Source organism: Leopardus geoffroyi, chromosome X (genome assembly GCF_018350155.1).
Source record: "Leopardus geoffroyi isolate Oge1 chromosome X, O.geoffroyi_Oge1_pat1.0, whole genome shotgun sequence".
Classification (NCBI taxonomy): Eukaryota; Metazoa; Chordata; class Mammalia; order Carnivora; family Felidae; genus Leopardus; species Leopardus geoffroyi.
Genome location: NC_059343.1, coordinates 14,051,626 through 14,073,251, shown reverse-complemented (window position 1 = coordinate 14,073,251; position 21,626 = coordinate 14,051,626). Strand labels below are relative to the sequence as shown.

Below are 21,626 nucleotides of genomic sequence, written 5' to 3'. Positions count from 1 at the left end.
AGAGCTGGCATCTAAAAATGAGTTAGCAACATGCAAGCCTCGAGGTGGCAACCGTTAAGGCCTAAAAGGCAGGCCAGGGGGACTGGGCTCTACTGGCAGAACTGGTCTGTGAGCTGTGTGGGCAATCCTCAGTAAGTCTCTTATTGTCTCTAGGGATTAGGTTTCTCCAGGCTGGAAGCAACACTAGTTTCTGGGCTTCCTTTTACTCCTTCCCAATTGTCCTTCTTAGTGCTTACCAAATATCTATGTGCGCACCTAGATTTTCCAGCTTCCTATGCAGTTACACTGGAGTCAAACGACAGAGTAGCAACTACTAGCCAGTGGGATGTGGGCAGAAGCAGCGCACGCCATTTGTAGGCTTGGTCCTTACACAACCTCCCCCAAACCTTGCTGCTCTCTTTTCTTCTGTTCCTTAGAGGCTACATGTTCCGGGCTTAAATCAGACTTTGTGTGATGAAGAACTAGAACTTTTACTGTGTTCAAGTGCGGAGCTTTGTCGGTTTCAGAGCATAACAGCCCATCCTGACGAATACGGTTTTTCTTTTTTTTTTTTCTTTTTTTTCAACGTTTTTTTTTTTTTTTTATTTATTTTTGGGACAGAGAGAGAGACAGAGCATGAACGGGGGAGGGGCAGAGAGAGAGGGAGACACAGAATCGGAAACAGGCTCCAGGCTCTGAGCCATCAGCCCAGAGCCTGACGCGGGGCTCGAACTCACGGACCGCGAGATCGTGACCTGGCTGAAGTCGGACGCTTAACCAACTGCGCCACCCAGGCGCCCCCGGTTTTTCTTTATTCTACCTTTTCATTCATTCATTCATTCATTCGTTCGTTCGTTCATTCACTTTCAGATGTCCTCCATTCACTTGATATTAATGAAGCGTCTACTACATGCTAGGCACTAGTACCTTCTCTTGAGAGTGCGTGTGTGCATATGTGTGCCCATGCACCTGCAGGTGTGAGAGGGGCAGAGAAAGAGGAGGGAGGACAGAGGATCCGAAGCAGACTCTGTGCTGACAGCAGACAGCCGGATGTGGGGCTCAAACTCACAAACTGTGAGATCACGAGCTGAGCCGAACTTGGACGCTCAACCGACTGAGCCACCCAGGCACCCCTAGGCACTAGTACTTTAGCACGAACAAACTTTAGGTTCTTCTCCTGGAGGAGCTGGGGGTCTGGGTAAAGAGGTGGATATGGGAACAGAGGTAATCATACAGTGAGAGAAGTGTGTACTAGGTGCATAACATTGTGTTGTACGCAGAGAAAAATATTCAGGGGCCTTTATCTTGAGAAAACTTCAAGCACTTTACTCTTCCCAGCGTCGTTCTTTATTAGACTCCTTTCATGGAGGCAGGGCTCACCCTGAATACTGCACCAGTTCTAAAAGATCTGCACTGACTACCACCCTCCCCTTTCTACCAGCCCATTATTCCAAATCAATCTACCTGGAGTGCTATTTCTATAGGCCACACCCGTTTGAAAAATCATCCAGGGCGTTTTCATTGCCTACAAAAAGTCCCAACTTCTCAATATGGCATTGATCCGGGTCTGAGCTATCTGACATCATTTTCCACTTCTCTTTCACCCAAAACTTCTCTTTCAACCAGACCGTTACGATCCACGTCCAACAACCCACACCACTGGAGATCCCACTCCATGTCTTTTCTCATACCGTTATTTCCTCGGGACTCACCTCCTCGTCTGCCTAAGTCCCTGATCTTCGAGTCTCACCTCAAGTGATATCTTTGGTCTTTCTGCCTACTCCAGGGTACGGTATTAATATAGTCAACAACTTAGATGACATGCATGATTCTTTACAACAACTAGCAGGAGAAATAGAAAATATAAATAGTCCTGTATCTCCTAAAGAACGTGAATTCTTAATCAAAATCCTTCCCACAAAGAAAATTCAAGGCCCAGATGGCTAGTGAATTCCATAAAACATTTTAGGAAGAAATAATACCAATTTACATGAATTCTTTCAGAAAATAGAGAAGGAGGACACACTTCCCAACTCATTATATGAAGTCTTGATACCAAAACCTGATGAAGGTCATTTCGGAAAAATCTATAGCTAATCTCATGTTTAATGGTAAAACACTGAATGCATTCCCCTAAGACTGGGAAGAAATCAAACATCTACTCTCACTAATGTATAAAACATAAGAAAGGAAATAGTAAATATTGTCATTGTCAGACAACATAATTGTGTAGGTTGAAAACCCTACAGAACCTATAAAAAAAACCTGCTAGAACTGAAGAGTGAATTTAGAAAAGTCACTGAATATAAGGTCAATATATAAAATCAATTGTATTTACATACACTAGTAATGAAAAATCGGAGAATAAAGAGGAATACTATTTACAATAGTACCCAAAATATCAAATCTATAGGGATAAATCTAACAAAAGATGTGCAAATCCTCTACACTAAAAACTGCAAGACATTGCTATGAGAAATTAAAGAAGATCTGTAAGATCAAAAGCTATGCTACATTCAGGGATCGGAGGACACTGTTAAAGATGTCCATTCTCCCCAAATTCATTAATAGATTCACATCAATGGCTCGTCAGAACCCCAGCTGTTTTTCTGAAGAAATTCATCAACAGGGGTGCCTGGATGGCTCCGTGGTTGAGCGTCTGACTTCGACTCAGGTCGTGATCTCAGGGTTTTTGAGTTTGAGCCCTGCATCTGGCTCTCTGCTGTCAGTGCAGAGTCCCTTCAGATCCTCTGTCCCCTCCCTCTCTGTATCTCCCCCACTCACTCCCAAAAATAAATAAAAACATTAAAAACAAAGAAATTCATGAACTGAATCTAAAATGCATGTGGAAACACATAGGTTCTAGAATAGCTAAAATAATCTTGAAAGAGACGAATAAATTTGGAGGATTTATACTACTTGATTTCAAGACTTACTGTAAATCTACAGAGGTCAAGACAGTGGGGCTTTGGCAAGACAGTAGACATATAGATCAATGGAGCAGAACAAAGAGTCCAGCAATTGACCCACATACATACAATTGAGTGATTTAAAAAAAAAAAAAAAAGATGTTAAGTCAATTCGGTGGGGAAAAAGAAAAAAACATTTACACATGGTTCTGGAACAAGTGAATGTACATATGGGAAAAAACTGAATTTTGAATCCATACACAAGAAGTAATTATAGAAGGATCATAGAACCAAACATAAAAGCTACAGCTATAAAACCTCTGGAAGAAAATGCATGAGAAAATCTTCATGAACTTGAGAGAAGCAGATTTCTCTGACAGGGCTCAAAAGGGACTAGCCATAAAAGAAAATACCGATTTATTGGACTCTGTCAAAATCTTAAAAATTCTACACACCACAAGAACACCATTGGAAAATAAATTGGCATGGCAGACTGTGAATAAATATTTGTAATCCATATATCCGACAAAGAACTTTCATTCAGAACATATAAAGAGCTACTACAAATCAATAATAAGAAGACAAAGAACCCAATTAAAAATGAGAAAAAGGATTAACTAGACATTTGAGAAGAGAAGATTCTGTCCAATAAGCACATAAAAAGGTATTCAATATTCTTCGTCATCAGAGAAATTCAAACTAAAACCACAGTGAGATACCATTTCACGAAATCCACTGGAACGACTGCTAATGTCGTAAGTGTTGGAGAGGATACAGAGCAACTAGAACTCTGATAAGTTGCTGGTAGGAGTATAAAATGGTACAATCGTTTTGGAGTAATCTCTGGCAGCTTCTTATAAAACTAAACATACACGTACCGTATGACTAAGTAATTTCATTCCTAGGTATTTACCCAGGAGAAATGAAAACTTAAATCCGCAAAAAGATGTGTGCAAAAATATTCTCAGCAGCTTTATTCAGAATAGCCCCAAACCGGAAACAGCCCAACTAAATGGATAAACAAACTGTGGTACATTTCTACAATGGATTACTGCTCAGCAATAAAAAGGAATGAACTACGGATACATTCAACAACATGGGTGAATTTTAAAAACATTTTGCTGAGTGAAAGAAGCTAGATATTTTTTAAAAATCCTACTGTATGATTCAATTTATCTGAAGCTCTTGAACAGGCAAATCTAATCTACGTGAAATCAGGATAATAGTTGCCAAAGCGGGGGGAAGATGTAGAAAGGCGCACTAAAAATTTGGGGGGGTGACAGAAATGTACTACGGATTATTTCAGGAGGCGGTTACAGACGTGTATGTGTCAGAGCTTGTTAAACTCAACCCTTAAGACCTGTACTTCAGTTCCATTTCAGTAAAAAAAATTACTCCCCCACCTGTCCCCAAAACACCACGCAAGGTGCTACTGTATTGTATTGTTATTTGTTATTTTCATACGTGGTTGTCCATCTTAAACTTTCTGAGATCCCTCAGCAGGACCCCCACAATACTTAGGATTCAATATTTGTTGAATGAATGAATCAGTAATAATCAGGCAGTATGAAAGGGAAAGGAAAGGTAAAGAAAAATCAGAATATAACATGATACACATTTCCCCTGTTTCCATTTTCCTGGGAGTCAACACCATTTCAAACGCAGGTCCCCGTCTCCCAACACAAAACAATAACCCGATATCTAAGACATCATGCTTTTATTTACAATAAAAGAGGAGGCAAGGAAATAAGAGAAAGCTTTTGTCCCCTGTATTTTGTGGTAATACCACAAAATTATTACTCTGTTTCTTAACTCTAGCGAGAGAGACCAAAAGACATCTGATGAATCACCTTTTCATTCATAAAACCCTGCTTATATCTTTCATCGCTTTTATCCTCCTAGAATAATAGCAGAGAAACAGTACTTGATGGGCCTGCATTATCGGCTGCTATTGGAAAGGTCTAGATAAGAGTGCTGAACTACCTATTAGTATTCTGCGTGCACACCCTTCTCTATAACCCAGAGTCATCCGTTTCCTGGCAACCCTCAAAATTTCATTCTCATTGAATTGCTAGATCTTTATCAAAATATAATTAGAGCCTTAATTTGAAAGATAAATTTTGATTGCCAGTGCCATGCCCAGAGGAAGAAATAATCAGGTGGGAGAGAGCTTTGGTGCAATTGTTAACCATATAATCAATGTCATGAATCACCCTCCTTAAAAAAAAAAAAAAAAAAAAAAAAAAACTTTGGGGGAGAAAAACTTTGTGAGGGGTAGAGTGAGGAGGGAAGAAAGCATTGAGTCATCAGACCTACTTACGACTGTTACATTATGTTTGCTCATTTCTTCGTATCGTTGGTTAAGTATTTGTCCTCTCTTCCCAGCTAGAAGACTTTGGGGAAGACCTATGCTGTGTGTCCTGCTTCTTTCTGTGTGTATCCCCAGTGGCCCGACCCGTAGTAGTAGGTAACCCGGTCTACAAGCCCCCTATCTCAGTCGGGTCAGGTTCCCTGGAAGTAGACTGTGACATAGACGTTGCTGGGTGCAAAACTCAGAACAAAGGCATTTGACATCAACGCCAAGTGGGACTGGGCACAGGGAGATGTGAGAGAAGGTGGGCTGTGACACAGGTACAGGCGAGGCTCGGCCAGTCCCAGGGCAAAGCGCCGGAGCCACCTTGGCCCCACAGAACTGTCGTGAATTGAGGCAAGGTGACCGGTTATCGGAGTGGTGCTGACCTGGGGAGGCACGTGACCTTGGGCAAGGTGGCTCTCTTTAGCCGAGGACAGTTCCGGAAGAGGGAACTGCTGTGAGCTGTTAGCCACCGGTACCCAGCTCTGACTGGTGAGTGTTTGAGTCCTGAGGAGGAAGGGGGTCTGGGGGCAGCGGACTGCGGTGACTGAAGGGCCTGGGCAAGGCGCCGTGAAGTGGGGCCCTGGAGGACCGAGCGCATGAGCCCGTGTCTGCAGGGCTGCAGCTCTACCTCCTGAGGGGGCCAGGGGCTCCCGCCGTGTACGCTGTCACCAGGCAATGGGTGACCCGCCGGGGAAGAGTAGATGAGATCAGAAATAGCCTTGTCTTCCGATCCAATTGTTACGCTACTGACTTTTCAGAAAGCATTCTTCGTTTATGTCTCGGGGTGGATACCGATACCTTTTTAAATAGTGAGACCTTTGGGAGCAAATACGGGAGAGGCAAGGGAAGCCAGGCGCTTCCAGCCCCTTTCCTTTTGGGCAGTCACACCCACAGCCTCAGGACTTTATGGGCATAAATGGTTTGTCAGTTGGGGGACGGAGAAAGGACCAAGCATATATAATAGTCCTTCTCCACTGGAGTGAAAGGAATGGATTTTATTTAACCTACATTTTACTGTAGAGTCAACTTCTCCTGAAACCTACGGGAATCCTCGCGTTTGTAAATACAGCGGCTTCCGACTTCAGTGTGGGAGCCTGTCTCCACACCACCTGGCCTTCATGCCCACGGCTCCTTTCTCCGTCCTGGCATCTGGGTGGAGCCTGTGACTTGGCCTCATTCTGTTGGCAACACAAGTCACAGGCCCAGCCTGGAGGCTTCTGCCTTTGCACTCTTGGGGACCCTAAACCGCTAGCTAAGAAGTCCAGTGACGCTGCTGGAGAGACTGTGTAGAGAGTCCGCTTGGAGGGGGAGAAGTCCCAAGTCAGCACAGAAAGAGGAAGCAGCCGGCCAGCACCCCAGTTGAGCCCGGCATCCCGGTGACAATGCACCTGACCACCAGCAAGAATCACGGGAACTGCCCAGTGAGCTCATCCCAGACTAAAGAATCCTGAACCGGCGGATTGGCTGTTGTTTCCTAAGCCAGTAAGCCTTGGGGGTAGTTTCTTATGCGACAGTAAATAAAACAACCCCAACCAGCAATTACCTCAAGCCAAGTGACCATGTTCACCTTGCCCCACCCCCACCAAATCACCAAGGTCCCTTTTAACCTCGCACTCGAGAGTCCTTCCCTCATGTGATGGCTGCTTTTCGCCAGGAAACCATCTTGTTATTACTTCACAGCAGGTGCTGCCTACCCCGTAATGAGTAGCCCAAAAATTTTTTAAGGAGAAAAAAAAAAAAAAGTTTCACGGGGCTGTCAGAGCTGGAGGTTGGGGATTGGGCTTCCTCGAAGTAGCACAATCCTGTGTATCCATTTCATACGCGTGGGGCTCAAATTCATGCCTCAGCAGATTTATAAATGACTCCCTGTCATGGACCTTCAAGGTCACTCACCGAGAGAGGAAACTCAGAATATTAAAGCCTGAGTATCAGGGTCTACGTTGATTGGACACACCAGACAGGGCTAGACATGGAGTCCACCAGATCAGAGCAGCCGTGTAGTAAAATAATCCAGGGCTAGATTCCGGAGCCAAACTGCCTGGGATCAAATCCCAGATCTGTCACTTGTTATCCATAAAACCATAGGCAAATTACTTAATCTCTGTGCCTTAGCATCCTCATCGATAAAGTGAGGATAATAGTCCCTAGCTCCCAAGGTGACTGTGAAGATTAAATGCGTTAATATATGCACAAGGCATAGACCAGTACCCTGGCTATTCTAAACCTGACTATAAGGGGTTTGATACTTAACAACTGGGAAAGAGTCTCACGTGGATTTTAAATAATATGAATAGCTATTTCTAGAGATTGTACACAACGAAAGGCCATCTAGAGACCATACATCAGCTTTCTGAAGCTGTATCCTATATAACTTGGTTGTGATTCCAGCCCTGCCATAAGCTAGCTGTGTCACATTGGGCAAGTGATTTATAATATGCGGATAATGACACAATGACCCTGCCTGAAAAGGCGAGATCAGAAGGTCCCTCCTCGGAGGTGTATCTCTATACCTTCCCAAATCCCCGTGAGACAGGAAAGGGCAGGTGGACTTACCACCATCGTAAAGATGGAGATCTGTATGTAGCTACACGACTTGTCCAAAGCCAAACCCAAGTCCCAGAGCAGAGCTAAGAAAGGGTGTCTTGCGTACCGGATGGCTTACGGCCACGGCACAGACTACGTTCCCCAGCCTCCCTGTCAGGTAGATGCGGCCACGTGATTAAGTTCTGGCCCCTGGAATGTGGGTGGAGATAAGGTGTGCTCCTTCAGGCCGTCCTCCGCACTCTCTCGGTCCCCTTCTGGCGGCTGGGTGCAGAGCAACCCAGGAAGGACTCCAAGGCCCTATGGGATCCTAGAGCCACAAGAAGGCAGAAGATGGGGTTCCTTGTCATCACAAGCCAAAAGTCGATTAGACTTTATGCGACAAGAAATAAATTGCCTTGTGTTAAGCTCCTGAGATTTGGGGCTTATTTGTTACAATATTTGGCCTTCGCTGACCAACATGCCCAGTGTCTCTAATTAATACCAATTCAGGTTCTGAACTTCAAGGGGAAGCACCCCCCCCCCCCCGCCTTTTTTTAAGAGCAAAGGGTCACTGACATCTCATTTGGTACAGGCAGAGCAAAATTGATGACATTTTTGTAAAATCTGAATTCCAACACTTGGTCTTCCCATCTACTCTTCTAAGTGGGCCAGGGAGTTAGCCACTGTTGTACTGGGCCCTTTGGCTACATTGAATCAGCAGTAATTTTGCATCGTCTGTAGAGAACAAAACGGTGGGACCATTTCAAAGATAAAGTAGCAACTATTTTCAAGTCTCTACTAGATGACGAGAGGAACAACGGACTTCTCAGAGGTGTTTTCTGTTTCCTGGTCTCTTCCCTCCCCTGAATCAAGTTGTCTATCTTAATATTGGACCAGTGGTTATATTCATGACGTACAGAAAATAAAGGTAAAATGTTAAAATCAAAATTCACTTTGAAAGGGAGGAGAGAATGACCTGGTAGGTTCTCTCTTGAATAGAGAACTAACAGTGGGGATTCATACCTTCCTTCCTAAATTCCCATATTCTTTAGTTTGTTTCTTTCACTGTAGAAAATGAGGCATTTACATTTTCAGCAATTACCAATGCATTTTTGCAAAAATAAAATACCATAATTCAATCAATCGAGAACAGAAGAGACCTTTTTTCTTCAAGCTGGACTTTGCCACCTTTGCTTCCAAAGAAAAGATGAGCGTGGGTTTTGAAAATAAATAATGGGAGAGGCCTAGCAGGCTCTCAGCATCCATGACCCACAGGAGTAGGCCCGGGTTCCCGCCATCCACTGCGACCTTTCAAAAGGCCCCACTCCCTTCCCGTCTCCATTCCATGTGGTACCTTCTCCATCAGTGGGGGTGGCGCCCTTTAGACAGATGGGTACCCTTCAGTTACCAGGAAGAGGTTCATCACTCAACTGTCCAGGGCTTTCCATCTGGGAAGGAAAGAGTGGTATCCCGGCTACTATGTGCACTGAGGAAGTTGGCATGTGATTCAAGTGCCACCCTGGACCATTTGGTCCCTCTGTATTCTGGGCCAGACTCCTTTGCTGGGGCGTGGCCTGCTGGCCCTTGAAGCACAGAGGAGCAAGCCCCATATACATGGCTAGGTGGAACTCCTACGGAATGCAAAGTTGCAGATGCCCGTGGCCGGGGGCGGAGAAGGGGTCCCTGTCTGGGCTCCCATCCCCCAATCTTGCAGCTCAGTGGCTCTGGGCCTCACCCGGGAATGGACGAGACGTTGCCCTTCTCACAGAGACCAGCACCACAACATCCCTGCCCTGCCCTCAGGCTGGACGCTGAACAGTTCTGAAGGGCGTGTGGGCCTGCTCTCCCTCTGTGGGGGGGGGGGGGGGTCCCAGGTCTGGCTCGCCCTCACGCAGCTGGGAAGGGAGACCCCATTCCTGTAAGAGCGGGGTCAAGGTAGGCTGCATCTCCAGCCGCCAGGCTATTTTTAGATGCTGTTATCTTTGCCCTGCTCACAAGCGGTTGTGAAAAGCAAACTGGTGACCGGGAGGCACAAAACCGCAAAATAAAAACCTCGTGAAACAAGAGCTCCCCAACTCAAGCGCAAACCACACTATGGCTACGACACCGTGCACCAGCATGGCCAGTGCCGCTTAACCTTCCCCTAAGGGGACACCAGTTGGGGCTCTGCTCTTTTACTGCCCGCACGTTCCTGGCCTGGGCAAGACCGGCTCTGGCCCACCAACTCTGGCAGGGCGCCTCCGCGAGGCCGCCCCACTCACGCCCACAGATGGTGACCCAGGTGGACAGGTGTACCAAAGGAGCAGGCTCAAAAGGGTTAACGCCGCCACAAAAGGAAGAGCTCCAGCTCTCTCGCCTCTCTCTTCCAGCTCATCCTAACCGTCCGTTTGCCTCACGGCATCACAGCCAGCTCCATGACAGTGAAACCCCTGCACAGGCAAAATGTCGCCCACCACCAAGTGGCAGGGCAGGAAAACAGGATGGAACACCTAGCTGGATCCCCGACTTCTCCCCAGCCGTCGGAGCTCCCGCAAGGCTGAGCCTCAGGGCGCGCTCCCTTTCACAGAGCTCTCGAGTCCCCGTGCCCCCGGGAGGAAACCCACCCCCAGCCCCCGCAGCCCCCCGCAGCCGCCTCCGCTCAGCTGCTTTGGGCCTGGGTAGCCGCGTGGAAAAGTGCCGCCCCGCCCCAGAACCCGGGATGAGGGGTGAGGAGGAGGCGGCAAACTTCAAAGCTGCAGCTGCAATATGCTTAAAATAAAAGACCCCAGGAAGACAGAGCAGTTCCCCCTCGCCCCTCAGAGCTTAGCGCGGTCCACCTTGACCGCCTGCTCACCCTCACTCCGCTCTGCCGAGGGGAGCGGACTCTCAAACCTTGGCTAGGGGCGGGGAGGGGGGGTAGATTTCCTCCTAGGCTGGCGCGCTTGGCGGGGCTGCGGCTCTGGCTTCCTCCGTCCCCCAAGTTCACCCACCACCCAGAGGTGTGAAACATTAGTTTAAAATGATGTCACCTGCCCATACCCCTTCCCCCCAGGCTAGTCCCATCTCACACACACCGGAGTGGCCTGGGCTGCGAGTCGCGGAGCATCCCGGGGGGTTGCGGTGGGGCACCGCGCCAAGGCTAGCCTCCGCGGGCGCCCGCTCAGGCTCGGGCTCGGCCCTGGGAAGCCCGCCCGCGCATCGTTCTCCCGGTGCAGAAATCCTACCGCCCGTGCGCCCTGGGCGCGCCGCCGGGCCCCGTGCCGGCTCCCCGGGAATGCGGCCGTCAGGTGAGGTAGGCATGCGTGCCGGCTCCGCAGCGAAGCAGCAGCTGGCTGGGGCGCTGGGCTCACGATCTGCCTCTTCTCCCTCTCCCCCGCAAAGGAGAGGCCTCTCGGGGGCTTTCCAGCGCCTTGTTGCGTTAGGACCGCATTCCTTCTTCCTTTTGCCTTTTATCTTAGTTTCTCCTTCAGATGCAAAAAGGGAGCTCGCGGGAGTCCATGCCCAGCTCCAGCCTAACTCGGTCCACAGGCAGAGAGAGAATTATGAATGGATGCTGCCTTCTGATGAGGAAGTCGACTGGGGAGGTCTCTGCGCACGGCGCGCTCCATCAAAGCCGGGGCATTGGCCCCTCCACTGCTTCAATGCTGCAGGCTGAGACACCTAATTGACCACTGGGAAATCAGGTGCCGGGAGACCTGGGCGGGACGTAGCCCCAGGGCCACGCTGAGATCGAGCGCCTCGCCCGCGTAGACAGCTTCGATTTACAGCCCAGTGAATGGAGGGGACTGCGGCAGCCAAACCTCCCGGGCAGCAGGCACGGTTGCACCAACGCTCTGCAGACAACCACCCGGCTCCGCGAACATCTCCCGGTTCCACTGGGCTAAAGTGGAACCTGCTAAAAATAATCCGTCCCCTGCCGCCAGCCGCAGTGAGCCGCAGGACTCGGCCCCCAGCCCCAAACTCGGCGGTGCGCGGGAGCGGGCCACAGAGCCGGCCCTGTGAGCGTAGACAAGCCGGGGGTTGCGGAGGATCCTGGGTCCGGATTTCGGGTACCTGTGCGTCTCCTCCTCCGGTGGTGCGGCCGCTGGGGCCGCGTGTTACCCATGCCCGGAGTGGCGGCGGGCTCGGCACATCACCAACAGGCTGGACCGGCCGCGGCTGCTCAGCACCGCACCCCCGTGGCTCCCTTCTCACCTCCCCTGTCCCCAGTCTCTGACCAACAGCGTTAGAATCAGAGACGACGACGAGACGCCCGCGCCAACTCCTCCAGCCCCGGGGCAAGAGGGAAGACAGAGACTGGCGCGGAGCCCGCGCCCCGTGTGTAACAGGACTAGAGCAGCCCGCAAATTGTAACATTGCGTCCCTTCCCCCTCTTCATCTCCAGTCCCTGAGACCTTGCATGCTAGATACAACTCACCCTGCTCAGGCTTAAAAACACTGCAGAGACAATGCCTTCAGAGCCATGAACTGATCTCCAGGAAAGGGTGATTTACTAAGCCAGCTATGGTGTCGAACCAGGGCTAAAAACCACAGCAGTGCGTGCCCCTGCCTGAGGCTGCTAGATTGTATATACGACAACGGCATGCGAAAGACCAAAAGCCGTTTCGGGCCACTGCAACACTTACGGGATATACCCCAACATATAACACGGGGGAAAGACCAGGGAACGAAATCATCCCAAGATGGCTTGCGGGGCACAGCTGTAGGTAATTTGTCTTGATGCCTTGGAAACCCATTTCAGGAAAACATGACTATTTTCTGACCAGGTCGTCCGTCTTCAAATAGGGAGGTTTATGCCCCAGGCTCATTTACATGTGTGGGCAGTACCCAGTCCGTGGGGCCTGCGACTCCTCCATCATTGACAAATCGTGGTGAAACACTTGACTTGCCAAGGTCATAAGAAATCACGGGGTTTGCAGGTGCACGGGTAGGGCACTTCCTAATTGGCATTACTATGAATTATGATCGTGGTCACATGAAATATCGCATCCAACCCGAGTTAGTCTGGGTTGGCTGCTGTCTTCTGACCCCACTCACACCAACCTCCTCGGACAGCTGCCAGCCTCCAGGAAGGATGGGGAATGTGGCTGGAGCCCCCCCGGGAGACAGTGTGTGGCTAGGACAGGAAGGATGGGGAGGGAAGAAGTGGCGTGGCCACTACTCCCCCAGTGAGGCTGAGAAGACAGCCATGAACCCCGAAGTTGACGGGGTCGGTGGGCAAAGGAAAAGAGGCCATCAGAATGAGAGGAGTCAGAGAAGCGAGAGAAGCGGGAGACCGGGAGGCAGGGAGGGAGGGCCCTATCTCACAAGCCAAGGGACAAAACGGTTTCAAGAAGGCAGCACGATCCAGAGTGCCAGATGTCCGGCGAGAGGTCCACGGGAGCAGTTTTGCCCGCCAGGGGCAGACCTGGGCCCCTCAGACTTCCACAAGGACTGAGAGAGCGGAAAGCGTGGGGTGGGCGGGATGCCAGTCAGAGCTTCTGAAAAGAAACGGGGGGGGGGGGTCTTTCCCTTGGGTTCGGTCACCAAAGGATCAGTGGCACCAGCAGCACCTGGGGGCTCGTGACACCAGCACCGGGGAGAGGCTCGCGGCAAGGCCTGGAGATCTGTGTGTTAACGCACGCCCAGACCCACTCCACCAGGGACACCGGGAGCTGCCCGCCTCAAGTGACTCCAACTACTCAGGCTTTGACGTGAGAATTTATGTTTCGGTGAGCAAAGTGGCCACCTTCTACAGTGATCCCTGGCAAGATCAGGGGGAGCCGGTGGCCAAGTCACTAATCACACATCCCAAGGGTTGAACTGTGTTGCCCCAGGCTTTCAGGCCTGCTCTATCCAGGGAGAGCCTTGGCTGAACTCCGTGAAGCCATGAAAATGGCCATGTCCGCCCCTCCGCATTGATCTTTACGAGAATGAGGTTGTTGTTAACAGCGACGATGAAAAGAAACGATGTCGCTGGGCTGCATTTGAATAAAGTTTTAGCAATTCCCATGGTGTAGACGAAAACACCTGGGCTTTTATCCCAGGAAGACCTGTGTTTGAATCCTAGCTCCTCCGGCTCTTAGCGGTGTGGCCTTGGGAAAATAACTCGACTTCTCTGAACCTTGGTCTCCTCCTTTGTAAAATGCAAACAGTAACACCTCACTTACAGGGCTGTCAGGGCGAGTAAACAGAATAACAGGTGGCACCTGGCACATGGTAAAAGCCCAATGAAGGCCGTTCCTTCCCAACTGCTGGAAGTCTCCACACGCACGCTCATACTGTCGTTTTCCCGGGCTCCCCGTCCCCCGTGTGGTGGTCAGGGTACCTGATTCTTCCTGTGGCTGAGGGGCCAAACAGAAGCATTTATCGAACATCTCTCAGATGCCACGGACCGTGCTACGTGCTGGCAGGGACGGGGCGGAGTCTGGGCCCTGTCGGAGCTGGCACTCTGAGGGCAGAGGTTACGTCCCCGTCCGCGTGGGTATCCCGCTTGTTTTGACTGGAAGCCAAGGATGCTGGGTCCCAGGAAGAAACAGTCGCACACGTGTCCTCCCTTAGGCCAGCGGTGACCTAGAGCGGGGATCAGAAACTCGTGCTGTGACAGGCCAGAGAGTAAAGACCGTAGTCTTGGCGGGCCACGCCGCGTCTGTCGCAGCCAGTTCACGCTGCTGTTGTGTGCAGCTCACGATGAACGGACACGGCCGTGTTCCACTAAAACTTCATCCACGGTAACAGGCAGTGGGTGAGATTGGGCCCACGGGCCACAGTCTGCCAGCCCATGCTCTGTATTGTGGCTCAGGACACAAATATTCCCCTTTCCTGGTATTGCCAGGAAACACAGAGGTCTACGTGGGTGAGTTTGCGTGTGGCTAGTTTGTGCAACCACCAGCCCCTTGTTATTTGAAAGCTTAGTCTATACTCTCCCTGGAAGAAAGTGGCTAGTCAGTTCACCAGACCGTCTCCGCCCTTCTCCCACAGCCACCCTGCCTCCAGGCCCGGCCCACACAAACTCCCACCCGTTCCTCCGAACGCTCCCTTCTCTCCCCCGCTGGCTAGACACAGATGCTCTACGGGGGTGCTGGAACCCCGAGACGGAAGGAGCCCTGCCACCCAAATGACCGAAGGCTGACCTGCATGAGACTTCAGTGTACATGAGGAAAAAGCCTCCGAAAGCGGCGAGGATTTTACTGCCAGAATTTGGCCTACCTTGAACGATTCGCTTCCCTATCTCTTTAATCAGATGATACGAAACACGATTTAATGCTTTGGTGATTACTTGGGGTCTTTATTAAGAAGGCTTATTATTGGTCTCTATGGTAACACATTTCAAAGCCTCCTTTTCAGATTTCCAAGCTCTTTCCTTGATATTCAGCTCTCCACTGGCATTCCCTTCTCACCCTCCTTCTAGCTCCTTCCCCATGGTTTGAATCCACAGTGAGCTGAAGAAAACAGACACCACGGCTCAGTAACATCTGTTCATCAAACAAGAGTTACTAATGGTTTGAGCAAGAACCCAGGCCAGGTTCTGAATCGACTGCATGGGCTTCCTGGCAACTATCTTGCAGCCTTGGGGAGCTCCCCCCTCACTTACCTTCAGGCTTAGAGCCGTGTTCCAGACGGCCGAAGCTACTGGAAGCCGAGCATCTCTGGAATCGGCGGGGCATTTCAGTATTACCAAGCCTACAGATTTTCAGTTTTTCCACTAGTCATCTTGGGGGAGTCCACAATAAAGCTTCTAGTTCCATCCCTTGACATTCATGGGCTATTCAGCTTTCAAAACACTGCCACTTCCTGATTTTTCTGCATGGAGATTATACCCGTTATAGGGCCCAAATCTGTTTTAAACTCCCCTCTTCTGCTTCCTTATTTTGCAGAAACCAACAGATAGTAGTTGGCCCCTCGCCTAGAGGAGCTAGAAGAACGGACATGAAAAAACTAAGTAATTCTATTCCTGTTCCAGAGGGGGAATTAACTTTATGTCTTGGGGCGATTTGCCAAGAAAACCGAGCTGGGCCTTCCACCTGGTCCTTGGATTATTCTGATGGTGGGGATGCGGTCCTCTCCCAGCGCAAGGTGGCACACAGCGGGGGAGTCGGTGGGGCAGACCGGTGACATGGAGACTGGAGGAAGCCAATGGTGTCCAAAGACCTCGACAGTCTGACTTTACTTTTTTACTGAAAGAACCAAGGTGACCAGTTGGTCTGTTTCTTCATCTATGAGACAAGGAGGGTGGAGATGATCTATAAGGCTTTCTCTAGGTCTGGCATTCTGGAAGCCTATTGTTCTGTGAAACCTGGAACCCAAAATACCTTCTGAAATGGTTTCTGATCATCAGTGCTTTTAGTTCTCCTTCCCATTTCTGTGACCATTCCGAACTGACCGCTCCACACAGAAACTTTAGCACCTGCAAGGGCGATAATACATTCTGTGATCTGCCCAGGCTGGGTAAACTTTTTGCCCCAGAATGACCTTGTTCGTGACCTTGGGGATCCCAATGCGAGCTCTACTCCCCACCACGCTCTCCTTATGTTTATGTGGGGCGGATTCCCTGCTTTATTCTCTTTGGTTCCAATGATGGAAACCCAGTCTTGCCTCCAAAGTTCACTTCCCCGAAGCCAGCTGGAATCCCCTTTGTGGCGATGGACGTGGCTGACTGAGCCTCGACTCCCGTCTCTCTTTAGCGGCACGTTACTCTTGCCGTCTCCCCGCCACTGCTCACAAGAGACCCCACGACTTCCAGAGGAAATCAGTGCTATAAAATGGCTCACTCGTTCACAAGGAGCTATGTGTTTATTCATATATATTTTATATCATAACAAATGTAAATTAATTTCAGGGTATGACTATCCAAGCTTGTATCTATATGGCTGCCTGTATAAAATTTCTCTCTCAAAATTCTCCAAACCATCTGGCATAAACTACTGTATTGTGACCTGTTAAAATAAGTAACAGCTGCGATAATCCCTCTCGATTTATGGCGAGCTATAAAGCTTTGCATATACTGGCAATGCATATAAAATAATAAATAAAACCATTATCATTCTGTGCTGTCTTGGTGGGAATTATGATGATTTAGCCAAAATGGAGCCCTACGGAATGCATCAGAGGAGAAGCAGAGGTTTTGCCCAATCTGGCCTCCTCCAGCCCCCAAAGACCAACTTCACTACTTAGAGCTCTTAGATGTGTTTGAAAACCTCATCCAGTGTAAATGCATCCTTTCTGAGAGAACATCGTTCCCGTACGTTGTTGCCCAACTTCTATTATTTCAAAGCCTGCTTTTCCGATGGTGGGTTTCCAGAATTCCACCAGACCAGAAAGAAAAACCAGCCATGCACAACTCAAAAACGTGAAATAATTTGTAGCACCGAAACAGAGAATTGTCTTGGAGTTGTTAACTTATGTAAGCTTATGTTTTTGCAAAGACTGCCAAGATCCCAGGTTGAAAACTACTATGTCAAAGTCATCTTTCAAAGATCTGCAATATGTGAAAACAAAAAGCCAGTATCTGGCAGGAAAAGGGACTGGGCAGCTTTGATTCTGTGTAGAAGAGAGTGACTATGGTCACTACCTGTGAATTTCAAAAAATTAAGGAAACTAACATGAAATGGCTATTTACTGCAACAGCCGTATGCCTTAGGTAGTGTTCCTGTTTTATGCTTGAGGAAATTGATGCTTAGAGGGGTTAAGCCACTTGCCCAAGGCCATCCGGTTAATACTCTGGGGAGATGGGAGTCTGAACTCAGGTCCGCCTGAATCTAAGGTTCACGTTCTCTCTGCCTCACCACCTTGCCTCGCGGACAGCTGTCTGCAACCTTTTTCTGCCATGACCCATGCGACAGATTGATAGATGGTATTTACACGGATCATTCACTGTCATGGCCCGGGCCAATGACCGTCCCCGCTTCTTCCCCAGGTATAAAGTCTATGTGAATGTAAGTGAGAGTTACCTTATTAGTGGAAGAACTCCAGATCTGTTTTCATTTGTATATTTACAGAATTTGCAAATAAGGATGTTTGGTTATTATGGTAGATTTCAAAAACAGCTACAGTGCTTGTTAGTTCATTCCATCAGATTCTCTGCCTTGAACCTGAGCAGGCCTTAAGACTAGATTCGGCCCACAGAATGCGCTAGAAGTGACACTGAGTGTGTTCTGAGCCCGAGCCTCAAGAAGCCTTGCAGCTTCTACCTTTGCCAACCTTGGTGCCTACCCATGCTTACTGCCACTCTCCCTGGAGCATAGGCTAGTGCGTTGGACGACGACGCACGTGTGGCCCAGTGGCTCCCCTTATTCTGGCCCGCGGCCTGCTAACTACCAGACACGTGAAGGAGGCCAGCCTGGGTCATCCGGCCCCAGATGAATGACTACAGATGAAAAGTAAGCCCCGCAGAGTTCGACGGGGCCAGCCCAGAGCAGAAGAACCTCCCATTGATTTTCCAGCTACTAACCATGGGGGTGACTGGCCATACACAAAAGGTTACCTAAGGAAGTTATTTAAAATCAATTTCTAGTCACATGTGAAAACAAACACTGCTGGCTGAGAACTACTGGTTTGAACACAAATTCCATAAACTGAAGTGAAATAAAATAAAAACACACAGCCTTCTGTCCCAGAAGCCCACCTTCCCTCCTCCAACCCTGGGCTTCTCAGGCTGACAGTGAGTCACACGGTTTGGGGAAAAGAATCACCAAGGTGAGTGGCCCAGAACCACCCTCCGGAGACCGTCGGCGGATGGAAGGAAGTGAGGGAGAGATGATGTGCTGAAAGTCTACAAATGCCGACGCGTGACCCCGGAAGCCCTCCAGGAAACGGAGGAGCAACGCCACAGACCCAGAAAACCACAGAGTGTTAGCACGGGGCGTCGGTTTTGTCATATTCAACCACGGTGCTCATGCTCCTTAAGAAGACAGGGTATCCAGAGCCACAGGTCAGGGGAGGGGCAAGAGATAGATGTCCACCTTCCCCTTCCCACACGCTTGGGAAACTTACAGATGGATGGAAACCAGCACTAGGAAGAAAGGAATAATTACAAACCAAATTAGGGCCGAATCGGACGGAGAAAGGAAGAAATAATGGTTCTCGACTTTGGCTGTACGTTGCCATTTCAACTCTTGCAGTCTTCCTAATCACTACATTAGTTACCAACTTTATTTGATAGGAAAAAAATGTTCAGCATTTGGAATTCTCACCGCTTTCAACAAAAGCTGTTTCTTTTGAAGAAAATGCTGGTGAGTAACGATTAGTTCATTGTTCGCTATCTTCGCATGTGGATGCTTGGGCTTGTTGTTTCTTATTTTCTTAGGAAATCTGGGAACCTTTGAACTTTGAATAATTTCTTTTTTCTTTCTCTCGGTGCCCTCTAGTTATACAAACACAAAAATAATTACAGAGGCAGTATTTACATCTATACATCTATGGGGTTTTTTCATTTGGTATTTACAGTGCTGAGTGAATGAATTAATTTAGTTCATTTTACTTCTTGGGAAAAGTGTATGTAATGAAAGGGGGGGGGGTCCCTTTTAGTGGACTCTGGCAAGGTTTTATAAGGAACATATAAAGGAGAAGGAGAGAGAAAGGAACCTTCTTTGTAGTCCTGAGAAAACATATTGGTCTGTACCCTAAACAGTTGTGCTACATTTGTGGTTTAAACACATCCTTACTATGTTCCAGAAAAGGGGATGTTTTACTGAAAAACTTTATGGGGTGGGGGACCGAACCTCTCTATAAGTGTTTGTAGTTTCTCACGGTTCAGGCTCAGAACTGGCTTTCCAACAACTTTTCCCAGTCTGAGAATGTGGCCAGGACAGCAGATTCAGGCTCTAAGCTGGGCCCTCCATTAGTTGCCTTCTAGGTGGAATCCGAATGGAAACTTCCAGATCGGGGCAGACATAAAAACAGTATTACATGCCCTATTGGTGGGGAAGGCTTAAGGATGAGGTCATTTAAGGATGGGGTCAAATCGAACAACAGAAAGAAAAATGACCCAGTGGGGAGAGTCCATGGTCCCTATGGTGTCCTTGGAGCTACACTTCAGAAGCCAGGTAGAGAAGGCAGCCTTGCTGGTCAGGAGCCCTCTACCCACGTTTTACCACCTGGAGTGTGACAAGGACGAGAAGTGAGGCAGCGTTTGGCCTGTTCTTGAAGGATTTTGCTTTACAGCAATTCACTTCTAAAAGGAAGAAGGGGAAGCAGTGGGAGGTTTCCAAAGAACAATCTCATAATAAACAGATCACGTGTTAGAAAGCTGCCTTGCACCTAGGAGCTCCTTTACTCATAAATATTTATTCCCCCCCCCCCTATTTATTTAAATTCCAGCTAGTTAACATACAGGGCAATATTAGTCTCAGGGTAGAATTCAGCGATTCATCATTTACATACAACACCCGGTGCTCATCCCAACAAGCTCCTTCCTTAATCCCGGTCACTGTTGAACCCATTCCCTCCCCCCACCCCACCCACCTCCATCAGGTTGTTCCCTATAGTTAAGAGTCTGTTTCTCAGTTTGCCTCTCTTTCTTTCCCATGTTCATCTGTTTTGTTTCTTAAATTCCACATGAGTGAAATTAGATGGTGTTTGTCTTTCTCTGACTGACTTATTTCGCTTAGCATAATACTCTTGACCTCCACCCGTCACCGCAAATGGCAAGATTTCATTCTTTTTTATGGCTGAGTAATATTCCATTGTGTATACACCACCTCTTCCCTATCCACTCATCGGTCAACGGACATGTGGGCTCTTTCCATAATTTGGCTATTGTCGATAACGCTGCTATAGACATGGGGGTGCATGTATCCCTTCGAATCAGAATTTTTGTGCCCTTTGGATAAATACCTAGTAGTGCGACTGCCGGATCGTAGGGTAATTCTATTTTTAAGTTTTTTGAGGAACCTCCATACTGTTTTCCAGAGTGACTACACCTGTTTGCATCCCCACCAACAGTGTAACAGGGTTCCCCTCATAAATATTTCTTAATAAGATTTTTTAAATTGATTTTTTTTAAAGGAGAGACAACTAGATGGTTCAGGTATTCATTAGTCTCAGAGAGGGAACAGTTTTAGGATCATAGAGATGCAAATGTCACTAAGATTTGTAAAAATGAATTTTTCTGGCCTCTTGGGAAGGTTACTACACATCCGGGGGGTCCAATGATGACGATACTGGTAGAACCCTGAGAGATGTAAGGGAGGGACTAATCTGAGGCCATCTCAGCCCGCTCCAATGATTCTGGGATGCCACTCTGCGTCTCTGGCTTTCGACTTCCTTCCCCGTTCCCTCTGGCCATGGACAGCAAGCCCTAATAGTGAAGCTGTAGGATGTGGGATTTGATGCCTGATTACAGTCCGTCTCTGGCCTTAGACTGGCCCAGAGTATATTTGTAAGCTTTTCTTTTTAACTCAGGACACATTTTCCCATGGAAAGAAGTTACAAATGGCATTTAGAGTTCCAGGGTGGCCCATCAAGGCTTATTTCCTCCCCAGTATTGCTGGGGAGACACGCATGTGCAGTGAAAGAGAGTGGAAAACAATACAGGTGTTATGATAGCAAATAAATGTTAACATAACTCAAGAAGATGGTTTTAAAAATTAATCTTGGGGTGCCTGGGTGGCTCAGTCGGTTAAGCATCAGGCTTTGACTCAAGTCATGATCTCACAGTCATGGGTTCAAGCCCCGCATCCGGCTCTGGGCTGACAGCTCAGAGCCCGGAGCCTGCTTCGGACTCTGTGTCTCCCTCTCTCTCTGCCCCTCCCGCTCATGCTCTGTCTCTGTCTCTCAAAACTAAACATGCAAAAAGTAAAAAAATAAAAGTAATAAAAATTAATCTTAAATGCTGGTGCCCGATAAAATGTAAGACTAACTAGAGAAAGAGTAGTCAGATGATAGAGACCTTGGGGTCTAAC

At 48.5% G+C, this 21,626-nt stretch overlaps 1 protein-coding gene across 4 annotated transcripts in view; it reads right to left on the bottom strand.

Moving 5' to 3' along the window:
* The window catches only part of NHS (NHS actin remodeling regulator), a 342,634-nt gene that overhangs the window by 73,124 nt on the left and 247,884 nt on the right, over positions 1 to 21,626 (bottom strand). Inside the window, exon 1 of one of the 4 annotated variants that reach the window (XM_045471844.1) lies at positions 10,821 to 12,152. The exons of the other annotated variants lie outside the window; for them this stretch is intronic. Within the exon in view, the coding sequence (XP_045327800.1) occupies positions 10,821 to 11,046 (226 nt within the window). The 5' untranslated portion in view covers positions 11,047 to 12,152. Of the gene's footprint in view, positions 1 to 10,820; positions 12,153 to 21,626 lie in introns of those variants that run through there. 4 annotated transcript variants of the gene reach the window in all.